The sequence below is a fragment of the Musa acuminata genome, chromosome BXJ2-4, assembly GCF_036884655.1.
Source record: "Musa acuminata AAA Group cultivar baxijiao chromosome BXJ2-4, Cavendish_Baxijiao_AAA, whole genome shotgun sequence".
In the NCBI taxonomy this organism is placed as follows: domain Eukaryota; kingdom Viridiplantae; phylum Streptophyta; class Magnoliopsida; order Zingiberales; family Musaceae; genus Musa; species Musa acuminata.
In genome coordinates this window covers 43,277,927-43,297,211 of record NC_088341.1, presented here as the reverse complement: position 1 = coordinate 43,297,211, position 19,285 = coordinate 43,277,927, and the positions used below count along the sequence as shown (strand labels likewise).

Here is a 19,285-nt window from a genome sequence, read left to right as displayed (position 1 = left end):
ATGACATGATTAGGCTGCTCCATATGAACCCCAATGTCACAAACACCATACTTTACACAGCCAATAGAAACATGGCAGGTGAACACTCTTCTCTAATTTGAGTACATGACATGAACAATGTGGCTCAGTCTGTCATCCTCATTTGCCACACAATATGCTAAGTTGGAGAGAGTTGTTGAGATGTTATGGTCTGCTGGTCCAAATCAGTAGTTCACAGAGCAATGTAGGATTAGATGTTTTGCCTTCTTAGATATGTAAGATGAGGTGGAATTCGACAAAGTGTGAGATACTAATAGTGACATATTGAAATCAAAAGTCTAGATTGTGTGTAAACTAATCCATCAATGAAAGCAAGTGTGCACCACACATGAGACAAGTAGTCTCCGAGTCCTTTTCATCATCGATCGAATGACTGTTCCACAGAGGAAACAACCTCCCAAGTCCACTTGCAGATCAAACATGATGGCATTCATTTCAGCTACTTGGGAACACAGTAGCAAACTGGATCTTTCTCCCAACCCCAAAGAGCTTCCGGGAAGCAGATCAGCACTGGAATAGCTGTGCGGAGAAGGACAGGTTGGCTGTCGATTGTTATTGGAGCCAAAAACTCCAATGATTGATGAGGACTTCACTGGAATGGGGCAGCTTCCTCCTTGCGGCATTTATTTGGGAGGCGTCCGAAACCAGCTGTTTGATGATCATGGAGACAGGAGAAAGGTAGAAGCAGACATGGAGTGCTTCCCTCGGCTCGCATGGTGTGGCTCAGAAACGAACGCAGATGCAAAACGCAGCTGTGTTTGCTGAAAGGAACACTGAACTATCTCAGCACAAGATGGAGCTGTTCACTGATCTAATCATCGTTCCCAATCCAACAAAGATGCTCCGGTTTCTTCTTCTTGCCGTCTCTCGTAAAGAGAGTTAATACATATATAGACTAATCTCCACAAAGTATGAACTCCGGAAGTAATCGTTAGCCATTAAGATATTTGTAGTCGGTGAGACAAAAATGAAGCGACTCCCATGGAAGCAATGTATTTTTAAGATCACACTAGAAATGTGACACTCTTCAAGTTTGGATTTACGTCAGATGTGGATATATTATCATTAACTTGAGCTTATGTATTATGGATCAATGAGTTAGTTATATTAAACATAATCATGACAGATTATATCATACAAACTGAGCATCAAACATATTAGGGTTTGATCTTAATTTATGTTGAGCTTTTTAACAAGAATGTCAACTCTTAAATGAGAAAAATTTTAGGTTTAATTCAAAGACCCAATTGAATTAGTCTATAGCCTTAATTCATTACTAATATTTATCCCATTAGACCAGATTGTAATTATATAAAATAGTAGTTGATTGCTAATTCAATTATTATTAGATATAAATAATATTATGATTAGTTTCCTCAACTAATTAAATAAAAACAATTTCACATTAACAACAGTTTTTATTAAGAAAGTAACAAATTGATATCTATTTTATCTGTAATTGAGAGATCTATTCAAGTGAAAAAATAACTCACAGATGGAACTCAGTAGATCATTGTGATAAATCTAAATATACTGCTCCAAATATCACAAGCTTCAAACTCCGGTGAAATTACAGGATGCTCAGCAGATCAATCAAGAGCCATATGATAAACCACAGAAGAATTATAAGAGAGCTATCACATGTTTATCATAAACCTCTACACCAACATACCAAGAGGAGCTATCAAGTACACAAATGAACACGGTGTTTGTATATAGTCATGCAGTTACTAATTAATGTCTCTCATAATCCAGCTTACAACACTTTATTCATAGTCATATGTACTACAAATGTGTGCAAGCAAGAGCGAAGGTTCAGAGGCTGCGAGCATGTGCAATTTATGAAAGCCCCAAAAGCTTCTTGATATCCTTCTGCAAAGTTATTTAAGATAAATCGTTAGATGATGGTATATTGTTGGCACCGTCGAGTATATCGAACATGGTTTGACAAAGGGCATGAGGGATGAGGCGAGGTAGCTTTGGGTTTACCTCGATGCTCAGAGGGGATGTGGTTGGGGCATAGCGATCTACCACGCGGCCATCCTTGTCCACCAAGAACTTGGTGAAGTTCCACTTGATGCCATCCCCAAAAATGCCACCTTTGCTCGACTTCAAGAACTTATATATGGGTGTGGCATTTTGACCATTCACATCGACCTACAGAAGAAAATAAATTGCAACTAGAGAGTCAAGTGACCCAGTTGGTTTCTCTCAAACATACTGATATGACAAATAAATAAATAAATAACTTTATATGGGGGTAAACACAGCTCAAGAATGGTCTAGCTGTGAAATTCACCTACAGAAGATTTTTGAAGGGATGAACCGAGAGATTAAGAAAATGGATAAAAAAGCAATAATTTACCTTGTCAAATATCGGATATTCAGCTTTGAAACGAGTGCAAGCAAACTCAACAATCTCCTCATTGCTTCCTGGTTCTTGCCCAGCAAATTGGTTGCATGGAAAAGCCAGAATCTCAAAATCTGTGCCATGTAAATGATCAAGGTAGAGGAAATATGAGAACAACAAAATTTCATGACTTCATAAATTTGGCTCTTCTTTCTAGATATAATTACTTCATCATGAAAATCTTAGTGTTCAAAAGAACAGACAAAGAGACTTGTGCCCCTCAATTTTATTTCATATGCTTCTTGTGGACAATTATGGGTGTCAAAAGCTGTAATTTTGAATTGCAGAATTTAACTAAATCATCTTAATAATAAGCAAAGGCCTGTTTTAGAAGATGAAGTTAACTTGTAGAGATGAAGTTAACCTAGTAACACAAAAAGCCATTGGTGTATTGTAGAGACTCGTGCTAATCCCAGGTTTACAAAGTCTCAAATGAAATCAGGAGTATTAAAGTTTCTAAAGAACAACAAAAGCACATGATTACATTAATAAACAAAGATCATTTTGATTTCCATTTGGTGGCCAATGCCACCCTTAAAATGTTCTCTTAATGCTAAGATGCTGTGTGATAATACCAATCCCTTCAAGCAAAGTGAATAATGGTGCAAATAAATATTCTGCAACAATTACATAAACTAAAATATGATATCCAAAGATAAACATATCCTTGAAAATATTATTACTTCACCACGAAACTGTCTTTTCACCACCAATCAACGATTAACTTGTTCACTAAAAAATGTCAATTAAATCCTTCTTTCTTGCTCTCACTGCTGTCCCATTTGCTCCCTTTTCATAGAAAAAAATCTACAGCAACTGAGCCATAATTTGTGCACTATTAATTAGTTTGCCATGGTCTTTCAATTGACACCATAGTCCAAGTTGCATAATAATTGAGGCAAATCCTGCTCTTAAAAAAAATTGAAATACAACATATAAGACTCCTGAAGCCTCTAGTAATAAAGAAGTATCATGAAAATATTGGCCAAATAGGTCTCAGCTTATCTTATAACTAGGGAATCAACATAAAGAATCATATTCTTTTTATGATTGGTTCATGTATGAACAGATGCCAAAAAAGAAAAAAGTACTAAGGCTAGTTATTGAAGAAGTCTCTTCCCAGTTATTGCGATGGAGAAAGTGCCAATTCAAAAGGAACGGATTCAAATTGATGACACAACATGGATCGCGATTATAAATTCCTCCAATTTTCATCTATTGAATAGTGTTAAGTACTCTTGGAAAGTTTGTTGAGAAATATTTCTTTAACAAGATCTGATTATAAGGTATTAATTGGTAAGAACAGGCGGTTGTCCTGATTACAAAAACCAAAATAAGCCAATTAAGGTCAGAATTGCATACCTTTGTCCTTGTACTTCTCATATAGCTGAGCCAGTTCCTTGTAGTTTGAGTTAGTCAGCCCACTAACACAGGTAAGAGATTTAGATAAGAACAAGGACAGATACATAATGAATATATTTTAAATTTTAAGAAAGTGAACAATGTTGAGAAATCGTAACAATCTCAGACAATCATAACCTTCTAACATATGTTAATCTGTAACTCGCAGAACAGAAGCAAACTTAATAGAGCTGCAGTACCATTGAGATGCAACATTGACAATCAGCAAGACCTTCCCTTTGTAAATGCTAAGATCCACATCATTTCCCCTGGCATCCTGCATCGGAAACCATACAACACATGATGATCATCATCAATCATCACCACCCACACTCGCAGAGAAAAAGTTTTCTTCCCCCACACTCCTTCAAGAATTCGTTCCGAACAAGAAACCAATGACCATCAAAAACTACTTCAAGTTGCATATAATCAGAAAAGATTAAATATGTTCCAAATAATCGACCACCACGGTAAACTCAATCCATCCCTAAAACCAAGAACAATCACAAAGAAGACCTAATCACAAGAAATCCACAACTACAGGGCAGTGGATCTTAAAAAGTAAACCTCCGTGCCGACTCCGGATGACAGATTAAAACAAAACCAACGATAAAAACAACCAATCCCTTGTCAAAATCCCATCTTTCGAGCAATCCTCCAAATCGAACAGCCGACTCAGTCTAAAAAATCGATCTTCGAAAGGAGCCACCATCAGCACACTAAAAAGACAAGGAAACGGAGCACACGATGACGATAGAAAACATAAACCCCGAGGGCCACCAACCTTGACGGTGAAGTCATGGATGGATCCGGCGGGCTTGGAGGAAGACATATCAGGCGCGAATCCGGAGATCTAGAAAAGGCGAAGAAGCGACGAAGAAGAGAAAACGAGCAGCAGCGGCAGAAAAGGGACAGAATATTGGTAATTGAGTGCTGCGTATGATTGACGCTTTTCTCTTGGGGTTTTTATTTATTGGGTAATGCAAACAGCAATAAGAGGGGCCCCATTTGAACTTGGCCTTTGATTGGCGCTGATCGTTCACAAAACAACACCAAAATGAAAGAAAAGACTAACTGTTGACACTCAAAACCATATTAATAGTCTTCTTATGCCATACCTTTTCAACAATAGCAACAACAACAACAAAGCATATGACATCTCACATGAATTTTGAAGGTGGCCATAAATGGATCATTCTTGCGTGCACATATCATCCTTGTCACATTGACATGCATGTGAAAGCCTCTTCGGCCCAATTCCATTAGCTGCAGCAGCATGTCCCCCATTAATGGGAGACTCATCAACTGAAAAGATCTGAACATGAGATCCAAGAAGATCATGCAGCTGCACATTTGGTGGAGTTGAGCTTATGATACAACCAATTTGTATTTGATTGATGAAGACAAGCATCTAAAACACAAGAGGATCATTACATGAGTAGATCATATTAAACAGCTCCATCTGTTGCAACTGCAGATGCATCCCATAGCTTCTTCAGTCGGATAGTTCTAGCAGTGTACAGTTTGGAGGATACAGACTTACAGTAAGACTCAAAGCATGAAGCACAAGTAACATCTCAAATACAACAAGTCTCTTGTGTATGAACCTTATTTGCTCTTTGAGAGCACCATAACTTTGAAGGTTAGAGAGCACATACGAAACCATCACAAGCAATTCCAGTGTACATGCAATTCAGATCCAAGCTACTCCTGCTCTAACTCAGGCTGTCTTTGTACGGCAGAATTCGAGTATCTTGACCGTGATGCCAAGTTATTCTATATCAAAATTCAGACTGCATTAATATATGAAAGCTCTTTTATGTGAGAAAAATTTAATCTTTGAAGAGATTTAGAAGAAGACGTACCTTTGCTTGAGAGGCTCTCACCAATGTGGACTCTAGGGAGGGTTAATGATAATTTAAACCTTGATCTCTAGAAAAAATTAGTAATGTAAAATGAAATCTGATTCTAGATATACTGACACTGGATTTACATAAACAAGAGTAGCGTATGGTAAAAACACCTGAGCATAAGTTCAACAAGTGTTAAATTAATGGAATAAGGTGGCCAAATCATTTGCAGCCGAAATTGTGATTGCAATTGTGTCAGTTTTGACGTGTAATGCTTGGGAAGAAGAAGACATGCAAATGCATTTGATGAAAGTAGATACCATAAACTTGGGAAAATAGAGGATGAAAGTAGATACCATAAACTTGGGAAAATAGAGGATACTGAGAAAAAAAAAGAGAGGATCTTTTTAACTTCTGATTTGGACATCAAAAGAAAAGGAAAGAAAATAAAACCATAAATTCTATCTATATCTTCCTAAAAGTTTTAACCTCCTTTCATTTCTGCCAAACTGAACAACTAAAAAAAAGGGTGTCTATTTTGGAAAAACTAATTAGAAGGTGCAAGCTTTCTGGCAATCCCCAGAATTAGAACACTTCGTATGGTACTGAGATCTTGACAGAAATGATCAAAATTGAGAGTGCATGACTTACTTGTATACAAGTCCAAAAGTATTCATAAGAAGAAAATTTATTCAAGCTGATGATATGATATTAATGAGATGAACTCTCATACAGCAGATATTGATGTTCAAATTTATCATCCTTGCTGGGAACAACAACGTTTTCTGATCCTAGAAACTTTCAGTAAGGTAAACACATATACTTTGTCAAGCATGTTGTCTATAAAACGAAAGTAGTAAAGGTTCCAATTCTTGTTAAGTATTAAGGTACCCCAGACTGCCCAGAAACCAACAACAAATCCTGGTGCCATGCTCGTGTACAACCATATCATCTCATTCTCATCTCTATCATCTGCATTATTTTGACCTTGTGTTGTCTCACTGTCTTTGCAACTTTGATTCAGAGGAAACCCACAAAGACCAGGATTGCCAATATAGATAGATGGATCAGTGAAGGTCAGAAGTTGATTACCAAGAGGAATTTCCCCTGACAAGTTGTTGTATGAGAGGTTCAAGTGAGCCAAATAAGTCAGGGCAGCGAGGCCAGAAGGAATTGTGCCGGAAAAGTTGTTCCTTGACAAGTCAAGGGACTCCAACTGTTGTAATTTACTTATATTTTCGATGATTTCTCCAGTGAAATGATTTCCAGATAAATTTAAACTGAATAAGCCAGAAAGACTTACGAGTTCTTCGAGTACTTCTCCAAATAAGTTATTATCCGAGAGGTCCAAAATATTCATAAACGAAACTGACTCATCGTAGGAGTAAGTGTTTCCTTTAGTTGTAATAAACATATGCTCCTTATATCCAATTTGACCTTCGGTCCAACTTAAAAACTTTCCAATAACTTTCATGGCAGTAAAATTTCCAAAGCTCCTTGGAATAATTCCCGATAGCTCATTATCTGCAAGGTCGAGAAATTGGAGAGAACTCAATCTTGAAAGATTTGGAGGAATATCTCCGACCAACATATTTGATCGTAGATTGAGGAACCTCAGACTAGTTAAACTTTCGCCAATCCAAGTTGGAATTTCACCTTTCAAATCATTATGTCCAGCATCAAGAATGACTAATTTCGTACAATCTTTCAAGGACAGGGGCAACTCTTCATATAGACTATTATTGTTCAAGTCCAACGACTGAAGTGATGCTATGGAACATATTGACTCAGGAATAACTCCAGATATGTTGTTGCTTGAAAAATCCATAACTATAATACTTGAAGAATTATTCCAACAATTGGGGAGCACTCCTGATAACATATTTTTTGAAAGATCAAGAATCTGTAGGGCCTGCAGTTGGCATACAAAGAAGGGAATTTGACCACTTAAATTATTTTTTGAAAGCGATAAATATGTGAGGTAAGACATATTCATGATGATGTCAAGTGAAATTGTTCCCGAGAATGAATTATTTGACAAATCTAAAAAATACATTCCAAGAGGAAAATATGGAAGAGGACCCTCGAAGTGGTTTGAACTTAAATCCAACAGGTAAAGGTTGTTTAAATCCAATAAATTGGGTACGTGGCCACTGATCTGATTGCCGGAGACACTCACGTACTCTGCTGTGGAAATTAAGCTCCAAAACCAGTTTGGCATAGCATCAATAATACCAGCATTAGACATATCAATTTCGAAAATATTTATTTGCGACTGGAGCCATGCAGGGAACTCAGGACCCTGTTTGCAAGAGTCCATCCGAAGGGATTCTAGCTGGAAGGGAGGAATCCAATTGCTCTTGACCTTCAGAGCCAAGGAGTTGGACGACAAAGTTAAGTCTTTCAATTCCGTGAGGTTTCCAAAATGCGCCTCAGAGATTACACCCTCCAAATTGTTGTACTCAAGGTCCAAAGAAACTAGTTGAGACAGCCACCCCACGCTTTCTGGTATTGTTTCGTTCAATTGATTTTGACCAAGAAAGAGCTCTTGGAGTGATGCTAGTTGTCCAAGTGACAAAGGAATAGGACCAGAAATCAGATTCCACCCCAAATTGAGTACTTTAAGCTTCCTGAGTTGGAATAACCATTCAGGCAACTGCCCACTAATATTCGTGCTGGATAAGTCCAGACTCTCTAAGCTCATCTTGACGCAACCAGAAAAACTTTCATCGAGTCCTAACAAATCTTGGCTGATATTGATGCCTGGCAATATTAAATTCTGCAACTTGCACAGATTTTTGAAGGAAGTGGGTATTCCTCCTTGAAGAGGATTGAAAGCTAAATTAAGTTCCTTGAGGGAAGCCAAGTTACCAAAGGTCGGTGGAATATTACCCTGAAGGTCGTTCTCACTGAGATCAAGGTGCTCAAGGCCACTTATGTTGGATAACCAAGAGGGTATCGTAGAGTCAATGAGATTATCCGACAAATCAAGAACAGACAGTGATGTAAAGTTCACATGTGGAAGAGAAAAGGGAACACTTCCAATTTCACAGAGAGGTAAGTATATCTCCAGAATAGAAGGAAGCATGTTCAGAGCTTCCAGCCAGTGAGTACCATTTTGAAAGTTAACACTCTTCAGGTTGAGATGCTTTAGAGAAGAAAGGTGAGAAATCCAGAGTGCATCACCAATGCTAAATTCACGGACCGGAACCACAAAATTGGGATCCAAGTCATTGTATAAGTCTAGATACTGCAGATTGGAGAGATTTCCCAGCTGGTGAGGCAGGAGTCCACCCAATCCAGCTCTGGAGAGGTTAAGATATTGGAGTTGATGGAATGACCCCATGAATTCTGGAATATTAATGCCTCCAAAATCGTTCATGCTTAGGTCCAGGTACTTCAGGTGTTTCAGACCAAGTAAAGAAGGCCTCAACTCACCTCCTAAGGTCCAGTTGTTGTATGGTTCGTCACCAAAATCAGAGAAAGGATGCGGATTCTGGAGGTCCAGCTTGACGACATGCCCAGTATGATTGCTGCACGTCACACCCTCCCATTTGCAGCAGTCTTCACCCACCCAAGAGGACAGCCTGTTGGTAGGATCTTTCAGGCCTCGTTTGAACTCAAGTAGAGCACTTCTTTCGGCAGGGATGCAGCCCGAGGTTAGAGCTCCGTCGCAGACGTTGGGTTGAATGCATAGGAAGGCCAATAAGTAGAAGAGAACGTAGACATTGTCTGTAGCCATGGAATGGGGTTATGGTTGCTGGTGCATCACAATGCAGGTATCAACTGGTATATAATATGGAGTGACACACCGGTAGTGCATAGAAACTGGCAAGAAATTTGACAGAACAGGTCGAGGAAGCACTACCACAATGGCAGATGGTCCATATATATGATGTGATCATTCTACTACCAGTTCAACACTCGGTCCTACTTGCTGAAGCATGATGACCAGAATGAATGATAATATCACACTTCTAACTACTGAAAGAGAGATATGGTGGTCCAAATTGACAATCAAAATTGCTGTCATATATAAAATTGCTGTCATATATTAAGCTCACAATTGTCACGCTATCAATGTTACACAGACATTTCTGCATAAATTATCCAAAATTTCTTTGCATGCCCTCCTAATTCTTATACCCAAAACATAGTCTTCATACTTACCACCTACGCAACATTTAAGATTTAATTATTTGGTACAATTCATTTCTAAATTACGATATCTGTGAATAATTTATATTATATTCTCGTTGATGAATTGTTTCTTGAACTCGTTCAAAATATAAAAACACATCTACGTAATATATATATATATATATATATATATATATATATATATATATATATATATATATATATATATATATATATATATATATATATATATATATATTCAAATTTACATCACTACTCTTTACACACACATATATCCTTCATGAAACTAATAATAATGATTAGTCTGAGTTAATTGGGCATATGCAAATGTGCGTGACATAAATATAATATTTAAGTGACATAAATTCAATTGTGAGGAAAATTATGTACATGATCATGCCGTCACAGTGGATCATCTCACACCAATACAATTATCCTAGATTACAGATAATAAAAATACGCAGCTTATCTTAAGGTTAATCATGATAAATCTGTGGGTTGTGACAAGAGTGCATAGGGAGCTATCAAAGACATGTTTCAATCGATCAGTTGGATCTCTACTTCCAATAAATATTAAATGGGATAAGAGCGTAGACCAAGAAACCTTCAACTAGTTGGTTATCTGTCAATATCATGTATTTGTTCCTCATTTCATATTGTTGTCTATCCTCACGTCAGTCAACCATGATGCCTGATCTTGATGAGCCCCAAAGTTGGAACAGCTTTCATCTAATAAAAGCTCTTCAAGAACCCTATCAAGAGTTTTAAATGACTGGAGCATCTTCTTGAATGTGAAGGTTCTGAGAATTTCCTGAGAACTGCTAAATAGGAGAAATTAGTAGCTATCGGACAACCATACTAAATACGAATAAGAGAGACGAGATTTGTGGCCACCAAAAAGACAGCAATCAGCAGCTGGGAAACTCTCCTGGAAATTGTCATGATAATGCAACCGAGCAGAACTAGACGAAGGAAGACTTTAACAGAGCCAAGTTGCTTCCTAATACTTTCCAATTGAAAGATCAAGGAAGACTGACGATTGCAAACAAAAGCAAGTTGCTCATCTACTAATGCGACAGCAAGGTTTAATCATCTCTGAATCTTAGGTTGTGATCAGAATCTGTTGCCACCATTCCTCTTTTGCTCATGTCCATGAATTCTAAAACTCTATCCATCTCAATTTTTTTGTTTCTTTTATCTTCAAGAACTAATTAACTTTACTCATGAAAAGGAAGAAAACGATGATCATCTTAGCCTTAAGTGAGGGAGCTTGTAACATCACGATTAGTCCCATGTCAGAAGTGAGCAAGACTAAGATAGACTTATAAAGATTTGATGGGTGTACTGCTAAAATTTTAATTGAAGTATTTTAATCAATAGTTTGAGCTTAATAAAATTGACAAACTAGTTAGCCCATCATTCCGACACTCTGAGCACTCCCTTATATGATAAAGATTCCAGAGCAGACTGAGTCAACCATGTTAGCTTCCAAAACTTCATCTTAATGGCAAAGCAGTTCTAACCACACCTTCACAGTGTGTGATTGCTCAGCTACCATCTCCTCTTCAAGTCCAGAATTCAACAAACACCTCTAGGTACATCATGCATGATGTTGTTCATGAATTTGCCCGACATATAGCAGCCGAGGAATGTTCTGTCGTGGAGCCCGGCAAAGGCTGGTTTGGCTCTGCCAGCATTCGCCATTTATCACTGAAATATGACCTATTTGATCAAAATATCTCAAACATATCACCTCGGTTAAAGGGAGAAAACAATTTATCTGAGGAAGTTTATAAATGCAAAGGCTTGCATACACTAATCCTGGTTGGCGGCTCTACGAGTTACATGATGACCGTTCCTGATGATCTTGCCGATAGACTTCAGAGCCTACGCACTCTAAATCTAAGCAATTTGGGATTGGCTCTGCTGCCCGAATCAATCGGGGATCTGAAGCATCTGCGCTGTCTCCAACTACAGAACACAAATATCATTAGACTGCCTGAATCTGTGTCTCACCTCTACAACCTGCAAACCTTGGTACTTAGGAATTGCTATTTTCTTGAAGAGCTTCCAAAGGATACGAGGAATCTGCGCAAGTTACAGAATCTTGACCAACATCTTGATGGTAATTCAAGAATGACATTGGCGCCGGAAGGAACGCACACAAGAGGCAATTTGAGATTTATGCCACCAGATATTGGATTGTTAACTGATCTTCAAACACTTTCAAGATATATTGTGAGCACAAGGCTTCACTGTGGTTTATCTCAGTTGAGGGACTTGAACAATCTCCATGGTGAACTTCTCATTGCAAGACTTGATCTTGTTTTCAAGGCAGCAGAAGCTGTTGAAGCAAACCTCATGAGCAAGGAACACATCAACAGGCTGGAGTTGACATGGAACTACAGTAATATAACTGAAGCAGTTGCACAAAGTATTGGATATGAGGAGAAAGAATATGTTCTAAAAAATCTCAGACCTCATACGAACCTGAAAGAGCTTGGAATAGTTGGGTATGGAGGAACAACATTTCCAACTTGGGTAGGAGATCCTTCCTTCTCCAATCTAGTGACCTTATGGATCTGCAACTGTGATAATTGTTTTAACCTCCCACCACTTGGCCAATTACCGAAGCTTAAATATCTATACATAAAAGAAATGCATCGGGTGCAGCACCTTGACTGCTCATTTTGTGGCAGTAACAAGCAAAGGTTTCCATCATTGGAGAAGCTACATCTAGAAACAATGTCAGGACTGGAAGAATGGTGTGGTGCTGATGACTGTGTTTTGCCTTCTCTTCGTGAGCTTGTTATCAAGGACTGCTTTGCTCTTGACCAATTAAAGCACAAATTTCCTGCTTTGACGAAGTTGGTTATAGAAGCATCCCAAAGTTTTGCTGGCCTATCTGACTTCCCAGCACTCAAATCACTAGAAGTGAAGACTACTGATGACTGGATTTGGAGTTCCTGGTCTGTTGTTTCCTTGCTTCCCTCCCTGACTCTCAGTGGACTGCAATGGAGAACCTTTCCTTTCAATATACAAGGTTCCCATGCTTTGATCCGTCAATTGGAAATTAGTCACTGCAATCAATTGTTATCATTACCGGATGATTGGCTCCCGACCGGCCTGTTGTACTTGGCCATCAAGCACTGCCCTGAGCTCCATACTCTTCCCAAAGGACTGCCAAAACTAATAAAGTTAGAGGACTTGGCGATCGAAAACTGCAGGCATCTCATGTATTTACCAGTTAGCCTCATAAACATGGCCTCACTTGCACGTCTCGAGATCTCAGACTGTCCTGGCCTCTTGTGCTTGCCAAATGATGGTTTTCCAAGCAAACTTCAATTTTTTAGCATCAGTAACTGCCCGGAGCTCAGGCTACAATGCCTTGGGATGGGTGATCAAGGCTGGTACACTCTTCAGCACAATCTGCAGGTGTGGATAGATGGAGAACTACAAACTTCCTTGGTTCATCACTACCCTCAATTCACACAAGCACTGAATATATCAAGGTAAGCTGCACCTTAACTCTACATTCTTCATGCCCTTTAGCAGTTTTTTGTTTCCTGCAATTACATGCTCCTGTTATTATTAAATGGTCAATCACTGAATTGTACACTATGTAGCATGTGGATTTTGCAAACTGTAGTAGGCACTTCGGAATTATATATAACAGTATCAGGAGATTCATCTCATCTTTTCAAATGTAAATGCAAGTTGCATTAGCATCATCTTCTACAGGAGGATTTTCTTTACACTGGAACTCATTTTTATTTTTCTTTTTCTTTTGAGAAGTTAACAGCACCACGATATCATGAGGTCAGAGTTGAAATCTCAAGCAAGTAGATAAGAACAATGACAGAGACATTATCAATATATTTTAAATTTTAAGAAAGTGAACAATGTTGAGAAATTGTAACAATCTCAGACAATCATAACCTTCTAACATATGTTACTCTGTAACTCGAAGAACAGAAACAAACTTAATAGAGCTGCAGTACCATTGAGATGCAACATTGACAATCAGCAAGACCTTCCCTTTGTAAATGCTAAGATCCACATCATTTCCCCTGGCATCCTGCATCGGAAGCCATACAACAGATGATCATCATCATCAATCATCACCACCCACACTCGCAGAGAAAAACTTTTCTTCCCCCACACTCCTTCAAGAATTCGTTCCGAACAAGAAACCAATGACCATCAAAAACTACATCAAGTTGCATATCATCACAAAAGATTAAAGATGTTCCAAGAATCGACAACCACGGTAAACTCGATCCATCCCTAGAACCAAGAACAATCACAAAGAAAGACCTAATCACAAGAATTCCACAACTACAGGGCAGTGGATCTTCAAAAATAAACCTCCTTGCCGACTCCGGAAGACAAATTAAAACAAAACCAACGATAAAAACAACCAATCCCTTGTCAAAATCCCATCTTTCGAGCAATCCTCCAAATCGAACAGCCGACTCAGTCTAAAAAATCGATCTTCGAAAGGAGCCACCATCAGCACACTAAAAAGACAAGGAAACGGAGCACACGATGACGATAGAAAACATAAATCCCGTGGGCCACCAACCTTGACGGTGAAGTCATGGATGGATCCGGCGGGCTTGGAGGAAGACATATCAGGCGCGAATCCGGAGATCTACAAAAGGCGAAGAAGCGACGCGGAAGAGAAAACGAGCAGCACCGGCAGAAAAGGGACAGAATATGCAGAGGACACACGGCTTTGGTAATCGAGTGCTGCGTATGATTGACGCTTTTCTCTTGGGGTTTTTATTTATTGGGTAATGCAAACAGCAAAAAGAGGGGCCCCATTTGAACTTGGCCTTTGATTGGCGCTGATCGTTTCCAAAACAACACCAAAATGAAAGAAAAGACAACTGTTAACACTCAAAACCATATTAATAGTCTTCTTATGCCATACCTTTTCAACAATTGCAACAACAACAACAAAGCATATGACATCTCACATGAATTTTGAAGGTGGCCATAAATGGATCATTCTTGCGTGCACATATCATCCTTGTCACATTGACATGCATGTGAAAGCCTCTTCGGCCCAATTCCATCAGCTGCAGCAGCATGTCCCCCATTAATGGGAGACTCATCAACTGAAAAGATCTGAGCATGAGATGCAAGAAGATCATGCAGCTGCACATCTGGTGGACTTGAGCTTATGATGCATCCAATTTGTATTTGATTGATGAAGACAAGAATCTCAAACGAGAGGATCATTGCATGAGTAGATCATAAACAAGAGTAATGTATGATATAAAACACCTATGCATAAGTTCATTAAGAGTCAAATTAATCGAATAAGATGGCCAAATCTTTTACAGCAGAGCTTGTGATTGCAATTGTGTCAGTCTTGCCGCGTAATAGTTAGGAAGAACAAGACACGCAAATGCATATTTGATGAAAGTAGATACCATAAATTTGGGAAAATAGAGGATGAAAGCAGATACTATAAACTGAGAAAAAAAAAAGGGATCTTTTTAACTTCTGATTTGGACATCAAAAGAAAAGGAAAGAAAATAAAACCATAAATTTTATCTATATCTTCGTAAAAGTTTTAACCTCCTTTCATTTCTGCCAAACTGGACAACTAAAAAAGTGTTAGCTATTTTGGAAAAACTAATTAAAAGGTGAAAGCTTTCTGCAATCCTCAAAATTAGAACACTTCATATGGTACTGAGATCTTGACAGAAATAATTAAAATTGAGAGTGCATGACTTACTTGTATACAAGTCCAGAAGTATTCAGAAGTAGAAAATTTATTCAATCTGATGATATGATATTAATGAGATGAACTCTCATACAGCAGATATTGATGTTCAAATTTATCATCCTTGTCGGGAACGATAACGTTTTCTGATTCTAGAAACTTTCAGTATGGTAAACACATATACTTTGTCAAACATGTTGTCTATAAATTGGAAGTAGTAAAGGTTCCAATTCTTGTTAAGTATTAAGGTACCCCAGACTGCCCAGAAACCAACAACAAATCCTAGTGCCATGCTCGTGTAGAACCATATCATCTCATTCTCATCTCCATCATCTGGATTACTTTGACCTTGTGTTGTCTCACTATCTTTACAACTTTGATTCAGAAGAAACCCACAAAGACCAGGATTGCCAATATAAATAGATGGATCAGTGAAGGTCAGAAGTTGATTACCAAGAGGAATTTCCCCTGACAAGTTGTTGTATGACAGGTTCAAGTGAGCCAAATAAGTCAGGGCAACGAGGCCAGAAGGAATTGTGCCAGAAAAGTTGTTCCTTGACAAGTCAAGGGACTCCAACTGTTGTAATTTACTGATATTTTCAATGATTTCTCCTGTGAAATGGTTTCCAGACAAATTTAAGCTGAATAAGCCAAAAAGACCTGTGAGTTCTTCGGGTATTCCTCCAAATAAGTTATTGTTTGAGAGGTCCAAGATATTCATGAGCAAAAGTGACTCATCATAGGAGAGAGTGTTTCCTTTAGTTGTAATAAACATATGCTCCTTATATCTAATTTGATCTTTCGTCGAACTTGAAAAATTTTCAATTACTTTCATGGCAGTAAAATTTCCAAAGCTCCTTGGAATAGTTCCCGATAGCTCATTATCTGCAAGGTCGAGAAATTGGAGAGAACTCAATATTGAAAGATTTGGAGGAATATCTCCGACCAACATATTTGATCATAGATTGAGGAACCTCATACTAGTTAAACTTTCGCCAATCCAAGTTGGAATTTCACCTTTCAAATCATTATGTCCAACATCAAGAATGACTAATTTTGTACAATCTTTCAAGGACAGGGACAATTCTTCATATAGACTATTATTGTTCAAGTGCAACGACTGAAGTGATGCTATGGAACATATTGACTTAGGAATAACTCCAGATATGTTGTTGCTTGAAAAATCTATAATTATAATACTTGAAGAATTATTCCAACAATTGGGGAGCACTCCTGATAATGTATTTTTGAAAGATCAAGAACCTGTAAGGCCTGTAGTTGGCATACAGAGAAGGGAATTTGGCCACTTAAATTATTTTTTGAAAGCGATAAATATAAGAGGTAAGGCATATTCATGATGTCAAGTGAAATTGTTCCCGAGAATAAATTATTTGACAAATCTAAAAAATACATTCTCGGAGGAAAATATGGAAGAGGACCCTCGAAATAGTTTGAGCTTAAATCCAACCAGTCGAGATTATTTAAATGCAATAAATTGGGTACGTGGCCACTGATCTGATTGCCGGAGACACTCACGTACTCTGCTGTGGAAATTAAGCTCCAAAACCAGTTTGGCATAGCATCAATAATACCAGCATTAGACATATCAATTTCGAAAATATTTATTTGCGACTGGAGCCATGCAGGGAACTCAGGACCCTGTTTGCAGGAGTCCATCTGAAGGGATTCTAGCCGGAAGGGAGGAAGCCAATTGCTCTCGACCTTCAGAGCCAAGGAGTTGGACGACAAACATAAGTATTTCAATTCTGTGAGGTTTCCAAAATGCGCCTCAGACATTACACCCTCCAAATTGTTGTGCTGGAGGTCCAAAGTAACTAGCTGAGACAGCCGCCCCACACTTTCTGGTATAGTTTCATTCAACTGATTTACCCCAAGATAGAGCTCTTGGAGTGATGCTAGTTGTCCAAGTGACAAAGGAATAGGACCAGAAATCAGATTCCACCCCAAATTGAGTACTTTAAGCTTCCTGAGTTGGAATAACCATTCAGGCAGCTGCCCACTAATATTCGTGTAGGATAAGTCCAGAATCACTAGGCTCATCTTGATGCAACCAGAAAAAATTTCATCAAGTTCTAACAAATCTTGGTTGATATTGATGCCTGGCAATATTAAATTCTGTAGCTTGCACAAATTTTTGAAGGAAGTGGGTATTCCTCCTTGAAGAGAATTGTAAGCTAAATTAAGTTCCTTGAGGGAAGCCAAGTTACCAAAGGTCGGTGGAATATTACCCTGAAGGTTGTTGTAACTGAGATCAAGGTGCTCAAGGCCACTTATGTTGGATAACCAAGAGGGCATCGTAGAGTTAATGAAATTTTCTGACAAATCAAGAACAGACAGTGATGTAAAGTTCACATGTGGAAGAGAGAGGGGAACACGTCCAATTGCACATTCGGATAAGTATATCTCCACGATAGAAGGAAGCATGTTCAGAGCTTCCATCCAGTGAGTACCATTTTGAAAGTTGACACTGTTCAGGTTGAGATGCTTTAGAGAAGAAAGGTGAGAAATCCAGAGTGCATCACCGATGCTAAATTCATTGAACTTAACCACAGAAAAAGAATTGGGAACCAAATCATTGGACAAGTCTAGATACTGCAGATTGGAGAGATTTCCCAGCTGGTGAGGCAGGACTCCACCCAATCCAGCTCTGGAGAGGTTGAGATATTGGAGCTGATGGAATGACCCCATGAATTCTGGAATATTAATGCCTCCAAAATCGTTGGTGCTTAGGTCCAGGTACTTTAGGTGCTTCAGACCAAGTAAAGAAGGCCTCAACTCACCTCCTAAGATCCAGTTGTTGTGTGGCTCGTCACCAAAATCAGAGAAAGGATGCGGATTGTGGAGATCCAGCTTGACAACATACCCAGTATGATTGCTGCAAGTCACACCCTCCCATTTGCAGCAGTCTTCACCCACCCAAGAGGACAGCCTGTTGGCAGGATCTTTCAGGCCTCGTTTGAACTCAAGTAGAGCACTTCTTTCGGCAGGGATGCAGCCTGAGGTTAGAGCTCCGTCGCAGATGTTGGGTGTTATCAGTTGAATGCATATGAAGGCCGATAAGAAGAAGGGAATATAGACATTGTCTGTGGCCATGGACTAGGGTTGTGGTTGCTGGTGCATCATAATGCTGCTATCTACTTGTATACAATATGTTGTGAGAAGACGTCTCTCCACAATTCATCTGTTAGTCCATTCTTCTGTGTGGATGACCATTAAGTCAAGGTCAAGCCTGTAAGTCAACAATCCATTTTCTAGGTCGACAATGATAGAAGGTGTCCATCATGTTCTACTGAGCAAATCCATTGTCATATACTTGTAATGTCTAAAATGAGTCCTAGAAACTAGAAAAACAACCATAATGGCAGCTAAATTCGTTAAGCTATTTAATTAGATTTTCATATTTCTGGCACCGGGAGTGCATAGAAACTGGCAAGAAATTTCACAGAACAGGTCGATTTTTCTTTTTGCATACACCTGAAAACAATTATTACCACAACCATGATTCCATCAATTGGGAGGAAAATTGTATACATGATCAAAGTGGATCATCTCACACCAACACAATTATCTTAGATTACAGATAATAAAAATACGTAGCTTATCTTAAGATTAATCATGACAAATCTGCGGTCGACAGCTTGCAATACACAAAATATTATTACCATG

General features: G+C 38.6%; 4 protein-coding genes across 8 annotated transcripts; all 4 read right to left on the bottom strand.

The window, feature by feature from the left end:
- Positions 1-1,628: 1,628 nt before the first annotated feature.
- Positions 1,629-4,793, bottom strand: LOC135611067 (probable phospholipid hydroperoxide glutathione peroxidase). Its single transcript, XM_065106355.1, has 6 exons — positions 4,635-4,793; positions 4,051-4,127; positions 3,812-3,873; positions 2,405-2,523; positions 2,029-2,196; positions 1,629-1,911 (listed from the first exon to the last, which is right to left on the bottom strand). The coding sequence occupies exons 1-6, from the start codon at positions 4,680-4,682 to the stop codon at positions 1,879-1,881; spliced, it is 507 nt and encodes a 168-aa protein (XP_064962427.1). The 5' UTR covers positions 4,683-4,793; the 3' UTR covers positions 1,629-1,878.
- A 150-nt stretch (positions 4,794-4,943) lies between these two features.
- LOC135611066 (receptor-like protein EIX2) lies at positions 4,944-9,564 on the bottom strand. 2 transcript variants are annotated; one of them, XM_065106354.1, is made up of 3 exons: positions 5,716-9,564; positions 5,285-5,626; positions 4,944-5,195 (listed from the first exon to the last, which is right to left on the bottom strand). In XM_065106354.1, the coding sequence occupies exon 1, from the start codon at positions 9,440-9,442 to the stop codon at positions 6,458-6,460; it is 2,985 nt and encodes a 994-aa protein (XP_064962426.1). In that variant the 5' UTR covers positions 9,443-9,564; the 3' UTR covers positions 4,944-5,195; positions 5,285-5,626; positions 5,716-6,457. The 2 variants fall into 2 exon arrangements, with proteins under 2 accessions (XP_064962426.1, XP_064962425.1); XM_065106353.1 differs by having other exon boundaries at positions 4,944-5,626.
- A 1,639-nt stretch (positions 9,565-11,203) lies between these two features.
- Positions 11,204-16,550, bottom strand: LOC135611065 (uncharacterized). Of its 4 annotated transcripts, none has more exons than XM_065106351.1 (6): positions 14,447-15,575; positions 13,863-13,939; positions 12,965-13,427; positions 12,538-12,870; positions 12,352-12,449; positions 11,278-12,205 (listed from the first exon to the last, which is right to left on the bottom strand). In XM_065106351.1, the coding sequence occupies exons 3-6, from the start codon at positions 13,024-13,026 to the stop codon at positions 12,129-12,131; spliced, it is 570 nt and encodes a 189-aa protein (XP_064962423.1). In that variant the 5' UTR covers positions 13,027-13,427; positions 13,863-13,939; positions 14,447-15,575; the 3' UTR covers positions 11,278-12,128. The 4 variants fall into 4 exon arrangements, 2 of the variants coding, with proteins under 2 accessions (XP_064962423.1, XP_064962424.1); XM_065106352.1 differs by having other exon boundaries at positions 12,352-12,443; positions 14,447-15,574; XR_010486426.1 differs by having other exon boundaries at positions 11,278-13,427; positions 14,447-14,711; positions 14,844-15,587.
- Positions 16,551-16,806: 256 nt separating this feature from the next.
- On the bottom strand, positions 16,807-18,712 carry LOC135608816 (receptor-like protein EIX1). The gene is made up of 2 exons (XM_065101863.1): positions 17,010-18,712; positions 16,807-16,831 (listed from the first exon to the last, which is right to left on the bottom strand). Exons 1-2 carry the CDS (start codon positions 18,710-18,712, stop codon positions 16,807-16,809), a joined length of 1,728 nt encoding a protein of 575 aa, XP_064957935.1.
- Between the last annotated feature and the right edge of the window lie 573 nt (positions 18,713-19,285).

Excerpts from the sequence above, each read along its gene's own strand:
- LOC135611067 (XM_065106355.1), bottom strand. The coding sequence starts at position 4,682 with ATGTCTTCCTCCAAGCCCGCCGGATCCATCCATGACTTCACCGTCAAG. Across the intron at positions 3,874-4,050 it reads GTCAATGTTGCATCTCAATG|TGGGCTGACTAACTCAAACT; the intron begins GTACTGCAGCTC and ends TACCTGTGTTAG. Across the intron at positions 2,197-2,404 it reads AATATCCGATATTTGACAAG|GTCGATGTGAATGGTCAAAA; the intron begins GTAAATTATTGC and ends TTTCTTCTGTAG.
- LOC135611066 (XM_065106353.1), bottom strand. The coding sequence starts at position 9,442 with ATGGCTACAGACAATGTCTACGTTCTCTTCTACTTATTGGCCTTCCTA.
- LOC135611065 (XM_065106351.1), bottom strand. The coding sequence starts at position 13,026 with ATGGAGCTCAGGGCAGTGCTTGATGGCCAAGTACAACAGGCCGGTCGG. Across the intron at positions 12,871-12,964 it reads GGTCGGGAGCCAATCATCCG|TCCACTGAGAGTCAGGGAGG; the intron begins GTAATGATAACA and ends TCTCCATTGCAG. Across the intron at positions 12,206-12,351 it reads ACTATTCCAAGCTCTTTCAG|CTTCTGCTGCCTTGAAAACA; the intron begins GTTCGTATGAGG and ends TTGCTTCAACAG.
- LOC135608816 (XM_065101863.1), bottom strand. The coding sequence starts at position 18,712 with ATGGCCACAGACAATGTCTATATTCCCTTCTTCTTATCGGCCTTCATA. Across the intron at positions 16,832-17,009 it reads CCATATTTTCCTCCGAGAAT|GAGTGCTCCCCAATTGTTGG; the intron begins GTATTTTTTAGA and ends ATACATTATCAG.